General features: G+C 35.0%; 1 protein-coding gene across 3 annotated transcripts in view; it reads left to right on the top strand.

Moving 5' to 3' along the window:
* Positions 1–15493, top strand: part of lrch3 (leucine-rich repeats and calponin homology (CH) domain containing 3) — a 46952-nt gene extending 31459 nt beyond the window's left edge. For 2 of the 3 annotated variants that reach the window (XM_067389893.1, XM_067389892.1), the window contains 6 exons: positions 1263–1296; positions 1417–1530; positions 3016–3116; positions 3279–3416; positions 3529–3606; positions 11927–14581. In XM_067389893.1, coding sequence (XP_067245994.1) covers positions 1263–1296; positions 1417–1530; positions 3016–3116; positions 3279–3416; positions 3529–3606; positions 11927–12085 — 624 coding nt within the window. In that variant the 3' untranslated portion in view covers positions 12086–14581. Of the gene's footprint in view, positions 1–728; positions 801–1262; positions 1297–1416; positions 1531–3015; positions 3117–3278; positions 3417–3528; positions 3607–11926 lie in introns of all 3 variants that reach the window. The other variant, XM_067389891.1, reaches the window with a different exon arrangement.
* The last annotated feature ends 1480 nt before the right edge of the window (positions 15494–16973 follow it).

The following is a 16973-nucleotide window of genomic DNA, read 5'->3' as shown; positions in this document are numbered from 1 at the left end:
GACTCTATTTTAATGGTTAAATTAAATTTTAGTAATCAAAAAGCATGTCTAATTTATTGAAATAATGAATCTTGTCCAATTTACCAACAATGTATTGAAAGTTTAACAAAAAAATTACTTTTTTTTTTGTTTTTTTAGGGCCCTACGTTTTATTCTTTCCCCTCAAATTTTATTTTTACCAAATTCTATTTTCTGGATTCAATTTTAATGGTTGAATTCCATTTTAATAATCAAAAAACCAACCATGATCTTGCATACCTCTCAGCAAATGTGCAGTTGCGCCCCTGGTTATAATTAGGGTTATGAATATAAACGAACCCTAAATCTTTTGTATGTTGCAGTACTACTCAGTTTCAGTAGTACATTTTAAATAATACATATTAAATGTATAATAAATAATATTTATTTGGAGTCTGCAGATGATTTGTCTCCATTTTTATGCAAATAAGCTTATTGTAGATGTTTCTTGATAACTTTACTCTCAAAACATGTACTAAACGTTAATATTTTTTTAATTTTTTTTATAAAGCTGACCCCTGAAAGAAAATATTTAGCATTTTTAGAAGACATGAAACCTTATTTAATGCATTCTGCAGTAATATTGTCTCTTGACTCTTCCAAAACACTAACACTTTCTCAAGCCTTCTATTTATTTCCTACGTTCATCCTTTATTTCTCCTCATTTCATTACATTTCTATCCTCTCCTCATTTCTTTATGGCTGGCTAGTCTCTCTCTGCTGTGCCGCTGGATGGGTGTGTCTCTCCCACTTTATCCGTCGCCCCCTCCTGTATGCCGCAGGTACTGAACTGCAAGAGCCTGGAGATGATTTGTCTTGTCATTTTTATTTCCATAGATGCAAATAAGCTGACTGTGGACGTTTCTTGGAGATTTTACTCTCAAAAATTCACTATACAAAGATATTGTGGTTACATTTAGATCTAACACCCTGTCATAACCATGCAGTAAAGCATAATATGACAAGTTTGATTGAGGAAATTATGCTGGAAACCTATCGTGTCATGCTTGTTTAGGACATGGTGTAAGATTTCAGCTGATTCATGTACATGTTTGTTTAGGGTTTGGAAGTTCTCACATCAATAACGTAATATAAAGTGAGGTCTTTGTGTGGGCGAATTGCACAAAAATTGCCAAGAAATATTGGTTACTGATATTTCTTTTTGAGATTCACACCTAGAGTTCCACTCATTTGACCTTTTTCACGTTTTATTTTCTCTCTAATTCAACTCCTGCCTTCGGTAGCAAGGTGAAGATTATGCCTCGCTGTCACCCACTGGTATGTATTCGTTTAAATCATGAACTCCCCTCATTCTCTCTTTCTTTACTGCTGTTTTTTTAAAATTATTTAATTCTTTGCCCCACATCCCATTTTGACTATTTTTTGCTTGTCCTGCAGCCCTTCAGTCACCCACTTACCCCAGCCCTGCTGCCCCGTCCTCCTCCCGCGGCCCCAACCAGCGACCTGAGAGTTATTTGTTCCGCCTTAGTCAGCGAGAGGAGAAAAAAAAAGGTTTGTTTACCTTATGCAGCTGATTGCTTCTTTGTGGGACATTTGTGATGTCATGATTTAACATGTGATGCACATACTGTACCGTTCAATGATTGGAGTCAATAAGATTTTTAATGTTTATGAAAAGTCTCTTCTGCTCACTAAGGCTGCATTTATTTGGTCAAAAATACAGCAAAAACAGTAATATTCTGAAATACTATTAAAATTTAAAATAACTGTTTTCTATTTGAATATATTTTAAAGTGTAATTTATTTCTCTGATGCACAGCTGAATTTTCAGCATCATTACTCCAGTCTTCAGTGTCACATGATCCTTCAGAAATCAATCTATGCTGCTCAAGAAATGTTATCATTATTAAAAAACAACAACAACAACAACAAAAAGTTGTACTGCTTAATATTTTTCTGGAAACCATGATACATTTTTATTTTAGGATCCTTTGATGAATAGAAAGTTCAAAAGAACAGCATTTATTTGAATAAGAAATCTTTTGTAACATAATAAATGTCAATTAATTTAATGCTTTCTCGCTGAATAAAAGTATTACTTTCAAAAGAAAAAAAAATCTTACTGAACATTTGAACAGTAGTGCACTTTTTTTATATGTGCACTGTGCAGTATTCATTATTAATGTGTTTTTGGATCATATTACATATGAAATAACAATAGAAATTTGTTATTTAGAATAATTTAGTTTGTTATTTGACTGCCCACTCCCAGAATGAAGCATTGTAAATTAAGTGCACAAATCAGTTTGCATATATATTTGAATGTTTTGTAATAAACCTTTGAACAAAATGTGTTTTATTAGATACTTTTATTCAGTAATTTTGTATACAGTGTTGTACCTTTGCCTTATTAATGTTTATTTTCATACACTCATTTTAATTTTTTTATTTTTTTTTGCTTTGAATCACATGTTGTAGTGATGTAATTCATCTCAGAGCTGGTTGGTTTGTCTTGAACTCTTAAGTAAAACAATTTTCAAAAAAGGGCAATACAGTACTTCAGGAACCAAAATCACTGAAAAGGTGGCCGTGTTGTTGTTGTTAACTAAAACTATTAAAAATCTGTGTCATTAATTTAAGAAAGCAGAAATAAAATGTATGATGAAAAGATGAAAAACTTAAAAAACTAAAAATTTGAAATGTTGCCTTGGCGACTAACTGAAAATTAGTTTAAGTACTAAAAGGACTACTAGAAATATAAATTAAAGCTAAACAGAAATATAAAAAAAAATGAGAAAAGCAAATGACAACGATACAAATACTTAAATTAAAATGAAAACTGAAAATATAAAAATAAAAGCTACTTTAAAATATTAATAAATACTATAATATTATATAAATACTACAATAACACTGAAAAGTGGGCAGTCACTGTTGTGCTCTATTATAAGCATGTCAATCATCATTCCTAATTAGGACTGCTCATGTAATTATGCCGGTATTACACAACTAATGGCATGTGTGACCATTTTGCAGGAGAATCGGGGACACAGAAGACGGAGCAAGTGGAAGCCACTCCCACACAGTCTCCAGCCCCAACGGGAGAGGAGGCGTTACTGATAGAGCAGCTGAGAAGGGTGCGTCAATATATATATTATTAAATTATATTGTATTAAATTCCTCAATATCTAATTTATCTATGTCTAATTTATTGTGCTGTCCTTTTATAAAAATATAAATATTACCAAAAAAAAAAAAAAAAATCCTGCTGTAAGTCTTTTTTTGCATCCCTCATGTAGAATATCGAGTGTCGACTCAAGGTGTCTTTACCCAGTGATCTTGGGGCAGCTTTGACTGACGGGGTCGTGTTGTGCCATCTGGCCAACCACGTGCGTCCCCGATCCATACCGAGCATCCATGTACCCTCACCGGCAGTGGTAAGTGACTTTTCAGATTTATTTTGCTCATAACTACATTTATAATGTTTTGTGTATGTGTGTGTTTGCGCATAGGAATACATACAGTTTCATGTTTTTTCTTTCTTTCCAGCCCAAACTGACAATGGCCAAGTGTCGACGAAATGTGGAGAACTTCCTAGAGGCGTGCCGCAGAATTGGAGTTCCTCAGGTAGATTTGGTCTCCCACACTTCAAGCTATTTCCTTTTTCATGGCAAAAGAGTTTTTATCTTTAAAATCAAATGAAGAAATAGCTTCTCAATCACATGTTTGCTTCAAAACTAACTAGGCTTTCAGCTTCTCTTGTTGTTTCCACTAATGCTCTAAAAGTTTAATAGCTAATACCACTAACTCTTTCTCTCTCCCCCCCCTCATTCCCTTCCAATTTAAAACCATCTCACATCCCATCAACCTCTCATTGTGTTTTATTTGAACACTCATGGTCATCTTTCCTTGCTTGTCTTGGCACTGCGGGCAGGATAGTTTGTGTTCAGCGGGTGACGTGCTGAAAGGGGAGGTGGTTTGTGTGTTCAGGCTGGTTGAGGCCTTGCTCTCCCTGGCACCGCCTCCCCTTCACTCCGCCCCTTCTACCCAGCTGGCTGGATTTGCCCTTTTTTACCTGTCAATCATGTCGCTGCTATGTGTTCTCTACTGCCACCTGGTGCCAAGCCTTTAAATCGCACTTCCATATTGATCACAGCAGATTTACATGATAGCCAGTGTTCATGCACATGTTTATAGTGTTTTCTAGTGCACATAATTGATACTTCGCTAAGCTCTGACTCCTTTGTTGCTAGCTCAGACAAGTTTTATAAAATAACATTCATGCGGAATTGCAGTAAAGCTTGCTCATAAAGTGGAACAAATTCATTGAATGGTACTAGTAGCCTATTACTAAATAGACTGGAAATAATTGGAATTTATGCAAAATAGTTATATGTGCAATTTTCTTTAAAGAAATTAAATTACCTTTCAAAAGATTGAAGTCAGTAAGATTTTTTTTAATGTTTTTTAAAGAAGTCTCTTAAGCCGCCTTTCCACTGCACACGACAAACGACAGCCATTGGACCGGAAGTCATTCATTTCCAATGGAGAGTAGTACGGGGGCTGCGTGGAGTTCCGATCATATGCGAATGCGGAAATTTCGGATCCGATTTGAGCTTCGTATGCAATGAAATATTTGAACTTCTGCGGCTAGACCGTATGCGACCGGCCGACCGGATATGATGTATTCTAATCAAAACTATGAGCGCGAAGTTAGAATTACCAATATTTTAACACTTTAATGTTATTCTTTAAACACTATTTCTTTCAAATGGTGGTTATTAATAATTGTGTCAAAAAAGAAGATATTTTATGATTATTAAATAAATTTTTTACGTTTTAGCTCTATAAAATTTACTAGTATATTTTTTTTATTTTAGATGTATTGAGGGTCATTTGCTTTATGGATATGTTCATACATGCATTAACGTTACAATCATTAAAATCGTTCGGTTTACCATGGTGGTTGCTGGGTTGGAATAAGCCGAGGATAACGGTTGCTTCACTACCAATTCCAAAGTTCCGTGCGGCTGCCGCTAGGGGGCGAAATGTGACAATCGGATGCGAATGTCGTGTGCAGTGGAAAGGCGGCTTTATGCTCACCAAGGCTGCATTTATTTGATCGAATATACAGTAATTGTGTTACAATATTAATATTACAGTTATAAAGAACTGTTTTTTATGTGAATATATTTTAGAACGGAATTTATTCCTGTGGTGCAAAACTGAATTTTCAGCATCATTACAACATCATTACTCCAGTCTTCAGTCACATGATCTTTCAAAAATCATTCAAATATGCTGATTTGCTGCTCAAGAAACATAGTGGAAGGGCTGTGCGATATGACGATATATATCGTTACCATGAAATAAAATGTCTATCGTTAGAGATTTTGCTATATCGTTTATATAGTAGTATGTAAATATATTGCACTTGACACTTCAGAGTGATGAAATGCATGAATGAGAATATAAAGAGCAGTAAGGGTGGGCAATATATTGGTAGACACAATTAGCCGGTAGAAATTTGTCAACTGGTAGAGATTTTGGACGATCATCTCTGTCGGGTGAGGTTGCTATGCTGCGCGGTCACGAAAGCTTATGATTTGCATGAGTTTTTAAGCATTGCGGTTTAAAAACAAGTGGTTTTAAACTGTTTAAGTGCAATTAGCTGCGAAAGACAACTCATTTCAGCATATGCACTCTGAGACTGTTTCTCAGCGCCGTCTGAGAGATGCTTGACATGAAGCCGCTTCTCATAGAACGTGTGAGGACTGAACTCAGTGCTTTTTGACGCCTAATTGAGCTTGAACGTTTAAATGCACATACCTTTGCGCCAAAGTAACCGTGTATTTGCAAGTAAACAGAGCCATTTATGTCTTAATTGAAGGTACATTTGAGAAAGACAAGGCTCAAGGTAATGGATTGGTGCAGTCAGTCTTAAAGGGACAGCATCCAAATTTACCAGCTGTCATTATTAATGCTAATCAAACAATGAAAAAAGAGAGAAAATATCTCACTGCATTGCTTTTTATACCTTTGATTACTTTTCTGTACGTTCTACTGTAGTTTGTTTTCTTTATTTATCAGTTTATTTGTCTTCAGTAAGCTTGAGAGTTTTTAGGCTAGTATGATTTTTTTTAAAAAAATTTATTATATTGAAATTGATAATTATGAAATTTCAATGATATGGAACATTTTGATATCATAAAAATCTTATTCAAAGCAAAAATAACTATATCATGATATATATCGTTATCGTGATATAAAATTACTCCTATTGTGATATAAGATTTTGGTCATATCGCCCAGCCCTAAATGGAATCATAGTCAGGTTGTTGTATCAATATTTTTGTGGAAATCATAAAAAATTATTTTTTCAGGATTCTTTGATAAATAGAAAGCTCAAAAGAACAGCATTTATTTTAAACATAAATCTTTTTTTACATTTAAAAAGTTTTGGGGAAGTTAAAATTCACACCTGTACAGTAGGGGGCGCAGCTCAAACAAACCTTTCAGCTGTGCTGCCATTCTGAATTGCAGGAGAAGAAAGTTCAACCTTATACTTCAGCAATAAAAAAAAGAAACAATTGTGATGTTATTACATCACGTATGGTTCAATTGGATCATTAGAGGTCAGCAGCAAAGACATCGATTAAAGTGAGATTAAATACATAAAGTATATCTGTGTTATTTAACATATGTAATTACTGTAGGTTTCCAATATTCTGAGTGTGCAATTAACTTTTATTCATTTTGAGAAATACCATATGCTTTTCTGCAAGTGAGATGAGTAAATTCATGTTCACATATAGTCTAGAACTACAATAACCATCATGTTACACAGCACACACAATGCCTCTGCACTTACTCACGATTTTTCTCAACATAGGGACAGGAGAGATGTCAGTGAATAAATTAGAACTTTTTCTTTACTTTAAAAAGTGACTTGGATATTTTGTTGTAAAATTAAATGCAATGCATTACTTTACTAGTTACTTAAAAAGTAATCTGATTACATAACTCAAGGTACTTGTAATCCGTTACCCCAACAGCGATTATAAATGTCTTTACTGTCACTTTTGATCAATTTAATGCATCCTTTAAAAAAAAAAATCTTACTGACACCAAATTTTTGAATAGTAGTACATTATTGCAGTTAACTGAAAAGACAAACACCTCATTTTATGGTTGATAAACAGCAATAGTTGCTAAGGTTTGGTCAGTGATGTTCTAAGGCGGGGTTTAGCGAAGAGTCAGTTGAGTGTTTATATGCGTGTCTGTGTGTGTAGAGAGCACATTTCCATAGCAAAAATCAAAGCTTCATCAAAAAGCACAAAGATGGGTGGATTCCCCCATTCAGCCTTAAACAAGACGACAAAACAAGCTGCCTGCTCCGTGAACGAGCCCTTTGTGTGTTTAGTACTGCTGCACATTTTCCCAAAGTCTGCTAAAATGGATGAGTGTTTTGTGTGGCTTTGTTATTCTGTGAGGTTTTTTCATGAATGAACTCTCCCTGACGTTCTTGAAAGAAGGAAATAAGACCTCGTGGAGGATGCCAAACCATAAACTCCCCGTTTTATCCCTTTGTGCCTTACTGTGTGTATGTCCATGTCTTCCACCTCACAGTTAACACAATAGTTCACCAAAAATAAAATTTACTAACACTCATGTCCTTCTAAACCTGCATGAGTTGCCTGCTTCTACAATGAAGCACAGAAGGAGAAAGTTTGCATACTGTCTGAGCTGCTCTTTTCCATACAAATAAAGTGAATAGGGAGCCTTCAAGAACCAGAAATAACCAAGCAGAAAGCACCATAGAACATCCTACCTACTTGCATATTAAAGGGATAGTTTACATAAAAATGAAAATTTAGTCATTATTTACTCAGCTTGTTGTTGTTCTAATATGACATATGCCACAAAAGGGAATTTCAAAAATGGCACTGAATGAAGCTTAAAAAAAGACGCAAAAGTATCTCAGAATGAGCCCATGTGACATTGTATTTTCCAAAAAGCACACAAGCTGTAAGAAATTGATAATGCACCAAAAAACAAAACAAAAAACAATTCATGTTCTTGGGGTGTAAGTACTTGTACTCTCTGTGGTGAATATATCTGTTATGTTCGTCGCCGTCAAGTTACCCCGTTCACATCTGTCAGCTGTTATTCATTTGACATCTGAGTTCTGGTCTGAAGATATTTACCACAGTGAGGAAAGTACACATTTATTTTAGGGATTTCTAGGAGTAGTATTTCATGTCGGGTTTTTATTAACCTTGAGTCTCACAACTTGTGTGCTTTTCCTGGGTGAGTCTGCGTGAACTAATAGTCACCTGAACATGCAAGAAGACCAGCGGCCAAGGTCAGGATTTTCTTTAAAAAAAAAAGAAAAAGAAATTGAATGTATTATTTAATCTATCATAACACCTGGGCACTTGAAATATACAGCATGTGTCCTGTGGAACAAGTTACTTTTGCATCTTTTATTTTTTATTTTTTATAAACTTGATGCTGGTCTCTATTCACTGCCATTATATGGACAAGCACAGGTGGGAAATTTATAAAAATTCTCTTTTTGTGGTCTGAAAAAGAAGGGCATATGGCATTAAAACACCACCAGGGTGAGTAAATGCTGACTTAGTTTTCATTTTTAAGTGAACTATCCCTTTAAAGGTGGTACAGAGGATGTTTTCGCCGACCGAGTTTTAAATGAGCGCATGCGGAAGAACAATCCCCCTCCTTCACAGCTCATTTCAAGTGAACGCCTCCCAAAACTCATGCACGAGTGTTTGTTTACCACCGGCATTCGCTGTGTTATTAAGCCGGGCACACATTTTACAACTAGCTAAAACATTCTGACTGTGCTCAACATACAGCGATAGTTTCCTACTCCTGAAGCAGATTTATATACTTTCACATGGAATTTGAACACCGACTGTAATCGCAGACTGAACGCAACTGGCTCTGACTGGACGCGTTTGAGCGCGATCAGTCATAAGTATCAATTTACATTCATAATCGGCCTTACAATCGTTAAGCCGCGCGCACACTTAGTGGATTCATTATGTCAGACTCACCGCAGGTAACTCATAATCTGCAGTTGTTACTCCTGTCTCCTGACAAAAACCTTGCATGTGGCGCATGTAGAGTGTGGAAAGGAACGTCACGGCAGTGATTGACAAGCCAGAGGGCCAATCGCTCATGCGATGATCGCATAAACGATTGGCTGATGTTTTTAAGACCCTACCTCGTGCACAGATGATGTATATTAATATTATTCCTTTCAGTGCACCTAATAAATAGTCTTTTATCAGTTAGTAAAGTTTCAAGTAATATTGCACAAATGTATAAAACAAAACATCCTCTTTACCACCTTTAAGTCTGTTTTCTCACACACAACTATTGTATAGCTTCAAAACATTTGTTATATAGTGCACAAGTCACATGAACTACTGATATATGTTCTTTTTGAAGCCTGACAGTCCCTGAACTCATTTATTTACATTCATGAACCTTTCAACAATATATAAATACATTTGGACCTTTCCAAAAACTCTCCTCCGGATTCACAAATGCTTCGTAAACCTCAGATTTTATAGTTAATCATGCGTATGTTAATGAATTCCAATCATTTGTACCATTCACAATTAGCATAATCCCGTCCACAAATTACAAATAAGTAAATTGCGTGTACTGGAATGCTGTGGGAACTTATGCACTCCCTTCTCAGGTTTGGCTCCAGTATATTACATAAATGCAGAAGGAATTAATTGGCCTTATGTCTGTAAAATTCATTTTAAATGTTCTTGCAGACAAATGCTACTGGTGCACAGAATCACTGTAATATATAACACAAAGCAAAATGGACTATGCCGCAGTTTTCAATCATTTTTTAAATCAAAGTTATTTTTACGTGTGGTTAATTGGTTAAAAGTTTTTTTTGTAATTGTTTAATATTGCATTGTTGTTATTATTATTATTATTATGGCAAATGTTGTCAAATCGCAATGTAATCAGTTTGCAAAAATAAATATAAAAGTATAATCTTTTCATATGAATACAAACACTTTCATGAATCCGAAAGAAGGGCTGTACGAATGATTTGCTCAAAAATGAATTCTGTTTCAATGAATGGCCTCACATTATATGGAAAAAAGCAGCCACAACTTTAACATCTCCTTCTGTTCAGAAAATAAATCATACATTTGAAACGACTTAGAATGTGTAAATAATGTCAGAATTTTCATTTTTGGCTGAACTAACCCTTTAAATTGCTAGAAAACACGCTAACCGTTCTTAACACCACAGTTATCAGGCATGTTGTCAGTCTTGCACCAGAACCCAGTTTACTCTCTGAAATAACAGTCCTTGTCAACCAGTATACCTGCTGTAAATTAATATACAGTGTAATATATTCCTAACACACATACAACACCGGTCACATAGAGTGTGTGAGTGTTTGTATCTGTCAGATTTGTGTGCCATATTGCCTGATTTTCCTACAGTCTGACTGTTGTCCTCCTTTGCTTTTCTACAATAAAATCTAAACTCAAGTGTCCACTGTAGACGTGTGTTTTATCAGTAGTTTAGTTGTGTGTTTGTCTCAGAGTTGCAGCTTTATGTTGGGTAGTGTGGTTCTGCAGTGGTAAATGATTGGCTGGCATGTTCTGGATTGTCTAGAAGGAGAAAATAAGTCTGATTGCTTATACACTACTGGATTTTGAAGACTCGTATGCTCACCATTCATTTGATCAAAAATACAGTAAAAAGAATGAGATGATATTACATTTTAAAATAGCTGTTTTCTATTTGAATATATTTTAAAGTGTAATTTATTCCTGTGATGCAAAGCTGAATTTTCAGCATCATTACTCCAGTCTTCAGTGTCACATGATCCTTCAGAAATCATTCTAATTTGCTTGACATTTCTTGTCAATTCAAACTTTGCTCATTAGTGTTTTTGTGGACACAGTGTGTACCTCTCAATAGTTTGGGACAGTAAAATTTAAATATAAATAAATAAACAAGGATGCACTAAAATGATAAAAAGTGTCAGTAAAGACATTTATAATGTTACAAAATTGTTTGATTTAAAAGAACAGCATTTATTTGAAACTGAAACATTGAATCCTGAAAAAAAAAAAAAAAAACGTATAACATTTTCCACAAAAATATTAAGCAGCTAAAGGACCATAAATAAAAATTGATTACCAACAATAATTAACAATAACTCAAATCAGCATATTAGAAAGATTTCTGAAGGATCATGTGACACAGACTGGAGCAATGATGCTGAAAATTCAGCTTTGATCACAGGAATAAATTACATTTGAAAAATAAAAAATAGTCATTTTAAATTGTAAAAATATTTCATATTAACGTTATACTGTATTTTTGATTAAATAATTGCAGTCTTGGTGAGCATAAGACACTTCTTCCAAAAACATCAGAAAACCTTAATTTTTTTTATTTTTTATAAAACTGTTGACCTGTAGTGTGGATGGAACCTGAGTTTGATATATTGTTCATATTTTTAGCACAAACAGTGCAGAATGATTTACATGCCATGATTTGGTCTTTAGGTTTAGGAGTTTGTTCAGTTCACTAACCCAAAGCATGTGCAATAACAACCACTACTAATACTTCAGTTCACTCATAGTGCCAGATTAGTTGACTATTAGTTCCTGGTTTGTGACAGACAGGTTTCTGTCTAGCAGATTTTGAATGATTTTTCCATCTCTCTTCATCTTTCTTTACAGTTTCCAAAGTTGATTTTGATTTAAGTCCTTCCTTGGTTGTACATTATATGTTTTATTTGAGTTCCTCCATTGTAATCATTTCTTTTTTAAGTTATATTGATTTTATAATTTTGTTTCTCCATTGACACACCCTTTTTGTCCCCATTTTGTTCGCCCCTGCTGTGTGTGTGTGTTAACGGCCACAGAGTCAGCTGTGTCTTCCCCTGCACATCCTGGAAGAGAGAGGTTTGGCTCAGGTGGCCGGGACGGTTCGTGCCCTCCTCGATCTGGCTCCTCCAAAGCACACGCCTTCCCCCAGCACGACCCCAACCAGCGCCAGCACTGCGTCTCCCCTCGCTCTGTAGGACCGAGCGGTAAATGGGCGAATCGCAAGGAATGTCCTTCCATCAGCCCCAAAGATCTTTAAGACTCTTTTCTGCTCTAGAGAGACCCTTGAACGGTTCTGTAACGGTAACACTCACACACACACTACCTGCTTTGTGAACAAACCACTCTTCAAACCCAAACCAGCCTTCAGACAACAGAGGGGGAGAAGAGACGACTGACGGGACAGAGAAACATGTCCAGAGACTTCTTAGAAGCAATATTTCTCTTTCATTTTAACAGTTAGTTTTACACTTTAATATCTTTAACTATTATGGGTGGTGTTTTTGTATTACTATTATTATTATTATTATTATTATTATTATTATTATTGACTCTCAAGTGATGTGGGAATGAGAGTTGGCCAAAACTACCCAAGCTCACATATCTGAGAGTTACAGTGGCTGATGGTTAAATCTCACAAAACCTGTCTGGGTCACTTTTCACCCTGAAATGATATAAACAAGATATTATGCTTAAGAAATTGAAGCTTTTTTTTTTTTTTTTAATATGGACCCTTTTTTTTGTGACATTATTTTTGACAAACAAATTCACAAACAAATTACCGCAATGGAAAAATATGATTAAATATTATTTAAACTGTAAAGTATTTAAACATTTAATTTAATTTATTAAATTAAATTACATTTATACATTTAACTTATGTGAATTTAAATAATAAATCATTGTATAGTCATAATTTTACTGAATTACAGTAATGAGAATAACTATTGAATAATGATCATTACAAAAAAAATAAATAAAAAACTGTCATTAATTACTCACCCTCATGTTGTTTCACACCCGTAAGACATTAGTTCATCTTCGGAACACAAATTAAGATATTTTTGATAAAATCCGATGGCTAAGTGAGGCCTGCATTGACAGCAAGATAACACTTTCAAATGCCCAGAAAGCTACTAAAGACATATTTAAAGCAGTTCATGTGACTGCAATGGTTCAACCTTAATGTTATGAAGCGACGAGAACCACTGATTCGAAACAAAAGATTCGTAAAGCTTCAAAGCTTCATGAAGCAGTGTTTTGAAATCGCCCATCACTAGATATTGTTGAATAATGTCGTTATTTTGTTTTTTTGGCGCACAAAAAGTATTCTCATCGCTTCATAACATTAAGGTTGAACCACTGTAGTCACATGAACTGTTTTAAATATGTCTTGAGTAGCTTTCTGGGCATTTGAAAGTCTAAATTAACTTATCTGAGCCATTGGATTTCATCAAAAACATCTTCATTGGTGTTCTGAAGGCCCTACAGGTTTGAAACGACATGAGGGTGAGTAATTAATGACAGAAATTTTCATTTTTGGGTGAACTAACCCTTTAATTGTTATGAAAATAATGTCACAGTGCAAATAAATAAACAAACTTTTTTTAAATTTTGGGTGAAGTGCAGCATGTTTACGTGAGGTTCAACCGTAAGCCTTTGAAAACAATCCAAACCAGCAGGTATATGACTGAATTACACTAATTAGCAATGGCCTTAGATGAACACATGAGGGAAACAGGACTGAGATCTGATCTGCTGAATGTTTCTGTCAGGAGTTTTAGTGTGTAGCCACAGGGTTTTGTTGTAATGACACTTTTAGTGCTACTTTTAGTGCTACAATCACAGGAAGAAAAAAAAACTATTAACTTTAAAAGCTCACAGACTTTATTGACCTTGTAAAACTGAGAGGTATATTAAAGTGCTATAGCAAGGTTTAGCATGATGGGCACAATTTAAAAAAAAAAAAACAAATATATGTAAAGATGTTTGAAACGCAGTAAATGAATGAAACACTTATTATATTTTTATAGCCTTGGTCGCAGCGAGCTGATAGACTGACGAGGGCTGATTTATATTGCTGTTGTGTTTCTATATGTAACAGGTCTTGCATGCGTGGGATTCTGGGTGTTGGGAGTTAGACTGAAATAGAACGGCAGTATAAAAGCTGTTTTTTTTTTTTTATTTTATTTTCATTTTTATTCAGATTGTTACATTGCCATTTGCATGGCTTTGCTTATGATTGTCTGCCAACACAACACACATTTCATCTGTGGCCCAAAGCTGGATGTGTGTGTGTTTATGTGTCGCCTTGAGCCTGAAAACCACAGATGTTGTTCACTCGTTTAGACTGTTGTCTTTCAAGAGGCAGTGCCACACGCTGTTACTTCCCACACGGATCTGCTGCATCGTGCCAGAGTTACTGGAATGAGTCCTCAACTCCCAGCAGTGCTGGTTTCCACGCTTAAAACGGGGCCAAGTGTACGAGGTTGAACCTCACGAAAACGGTCTAGAACATGGCCACGTCGTTTCACTCCAAAATCCAAAGAAAGAAAATAATGTTTTTAAAAATGTTCATATTTACGCACATTTTCACTGCAAATTCTCACTATAATGAAAAGAAAATTCATTTCATTAAATAAACTAACTAACTATATATATATATATATATATATATATATATATATATATATATATATATATATATATATATATATATATATATATATATATATATATAATATACACATAAAACATAAAATACATAAAACTCAGAAATAGAATGTAGAATAAGACTCGCAATTGTGAGAATAATAGAAAGTCATTTTGATTAAAAATATATATATATTGATTGACATTTTGGGGTAAAATGTACTAATTTTTATTGAAAATAATGTGACCGTACAAAAAAAATCTTAAAGTAGGCAACGTTTTTGTTATGCGTACTACTATTTCTGATTTTTTTTTCTTTAGATTTTACTGTGAAATGTGGCCGGACAGGTTTTCATGAGATTCGCCCATAGGGTCATGAACATGCTGTGCTATTTACATTGATTTTGAAGGTAATAATGCAGCATTTTCAAAACTTCCTCATAAAATTGAATGCGACTGATAAAAGAAAATGAAACAAGGAAATATTGAGTGAAGACTGATTCAGTTACTGTTTTAACTTGCTTTTTTAGAGACGTTGAGTTTTTAAAAGGGAAGTTAAAGGTGGTTGAAAAATATATTACAAAAGGTTTTGTGTAGATATTTTTAGTATGTTTTATTTTTCTCTATAAAATAATTTCTTTGACTAGGGTGTTTCCCCAGCACAAATCATGTCGTTTCTTCTGCAGGGTTTGTCCCTGCGTGTCTGTACAGTAAATAAATACATTCCATACGTTTACAAGTATGTACCACTGTCCACCCCAAACACGAGGACCTACTGTGTGTGCTTTCAGACAACCGAAACATTTGCCCCTTTTTAGGTTTTTATTTTCACAGCGGTCATGTTTTTGAACACATTTCCCTGCAAAACATTTGCTGTAATGTTTTTATGTCAGAAAGAAATGGAATTATATTCTGGTCTGAACATTTGGATTCCTGAAAGACATGAATAAAAATTTTCCCATTTCTGCAGTGGTTTTGTTTATTTAGACTCTTGCCATGTGCATTAGGGTTTGGATGCCCCAGCGTCTCGTTTTATAGGTTTTTATCATTGATAATGAGATTATATACCTGTCAGGTATATCTGTATAATGACACATTACACTGTACACTTAACTGCTGTCCCAGGCAAAGGATTTCCTTGAATATTTTGCGAGTTTTAGGTCTCCTGTGTCACTCCAAAGCGAGGCTGTGAAGGATAGACTTGCCGTGTTTTCAAATGGCATCCGCTCTATAAAGCTCCTAGATCACGTCAGCTCGTTGTCTGTCTTTTTGTGTGTGTGTGTGTGTGTGTGTGTGTCTACTGAGAATTTTTGGAAAGATTTTTGCAGTGTTTCGTCAGAAGAACAATCGAATCACAAAAAAAAAAAAAAACAGTACAACCCACTGAATAGATGTATGTCTATCCCTCACAGCCTCACTTTCATTCCCGTTAAAAATCAAAGATGGCGCTGCTGTGAATAATAAGGTGTTTTGAACAGGTGTTCTCCTGTTCGTTGTTGTGCAGAGAATAAGTCTCTGTAACACTCACCGTCCAGCAGAGGGCGACGAGCGTCTATGGTGAAAACAAACATATTTTTGTTCATCTTCGAAAATCGAGACGTGCTATTGACTGGAATTTCATCTGAATCGACTACAAAGTGATTTTTGGAAGATTCTTCCGCTATACCATGTTGCTGCTTTTGTTGTCATTGTAAAATCGTAACAAATGAATCCCCTTCAATTTACAAGGGTCTTTCTTTATATGTTCATCAGTCCACACTGAACTTTTAGAAAGTATAATTGTTTTTAAAAAATACAGATTTGTGATGTTGACATTCACCAAGTTTTATTAGAGCTGAAGGCCGAAATATCCAGAAGGTAATGGTGAGGACATATTTATGCATTGTTCGTTTCTAAGCATTTAAGAGCAAAAGTGAAATGTTATTTATAACTTGGATGCATTTCTTTCAGAGATTGAGGTCACGTTCCACCGTTTGGACTGCCAGTCAACCTTTTTTGGTATGTGCATGTATGCAGTCAGGATTTTTAATGGGGAATATTTTCCTGTAGGATGATTTTAAAGTATATATATATATGTGTGTGTGTGTGTGTGTGTGTGTGTGTGTGTGTGTATACACACACATACATATCAAATCCAACACAAAAATGGGTCACTGAGCACAAAATGAAGCTTCTGCCATGGCCATCTCAGTCCCCTGACCTGAACCCTAAAGAAAATGAGTGGAGTGAACTGAAGAGAAGAAGCACCAACATGGAGCTGGAAATCTGAAGGATCTGGAGAGATTCTGCATGAAGGAATGGTCTCTGATTTCTTGTCAGGTGTTCTCCAAACTCATTTATAGGTGAAGACTCAGAGCTGTTATCTTGGCAAAAGGAGGTTGCAAAAAGTTTTGAATAAAAAGGTGCCAATAATTGTGGCCAACGTGTTTTGGA

The sequence above is a fragment of the Chanodichthys erythropterus genome, chromosome 7 (genome assembly GCF_024489055.1).
Source record: "Chanodichthys erythropterus isolate Z2021 chromosome 7, ASM2448905v1, whole genome shotgun sequence".
NCBI classification, from domain to species: Eukaryota; Metazoa; Chordata; class Actinopteri; order Cypriniformes; family Xenocyprididae; genus Chanodichthys; species Chanodichthys erythropterus.
The sequence above is the reverse complement of the archived record's forward strand: the minus strand, read 5'-3'. Positions and strand labels throughout refer to the sequence as shown.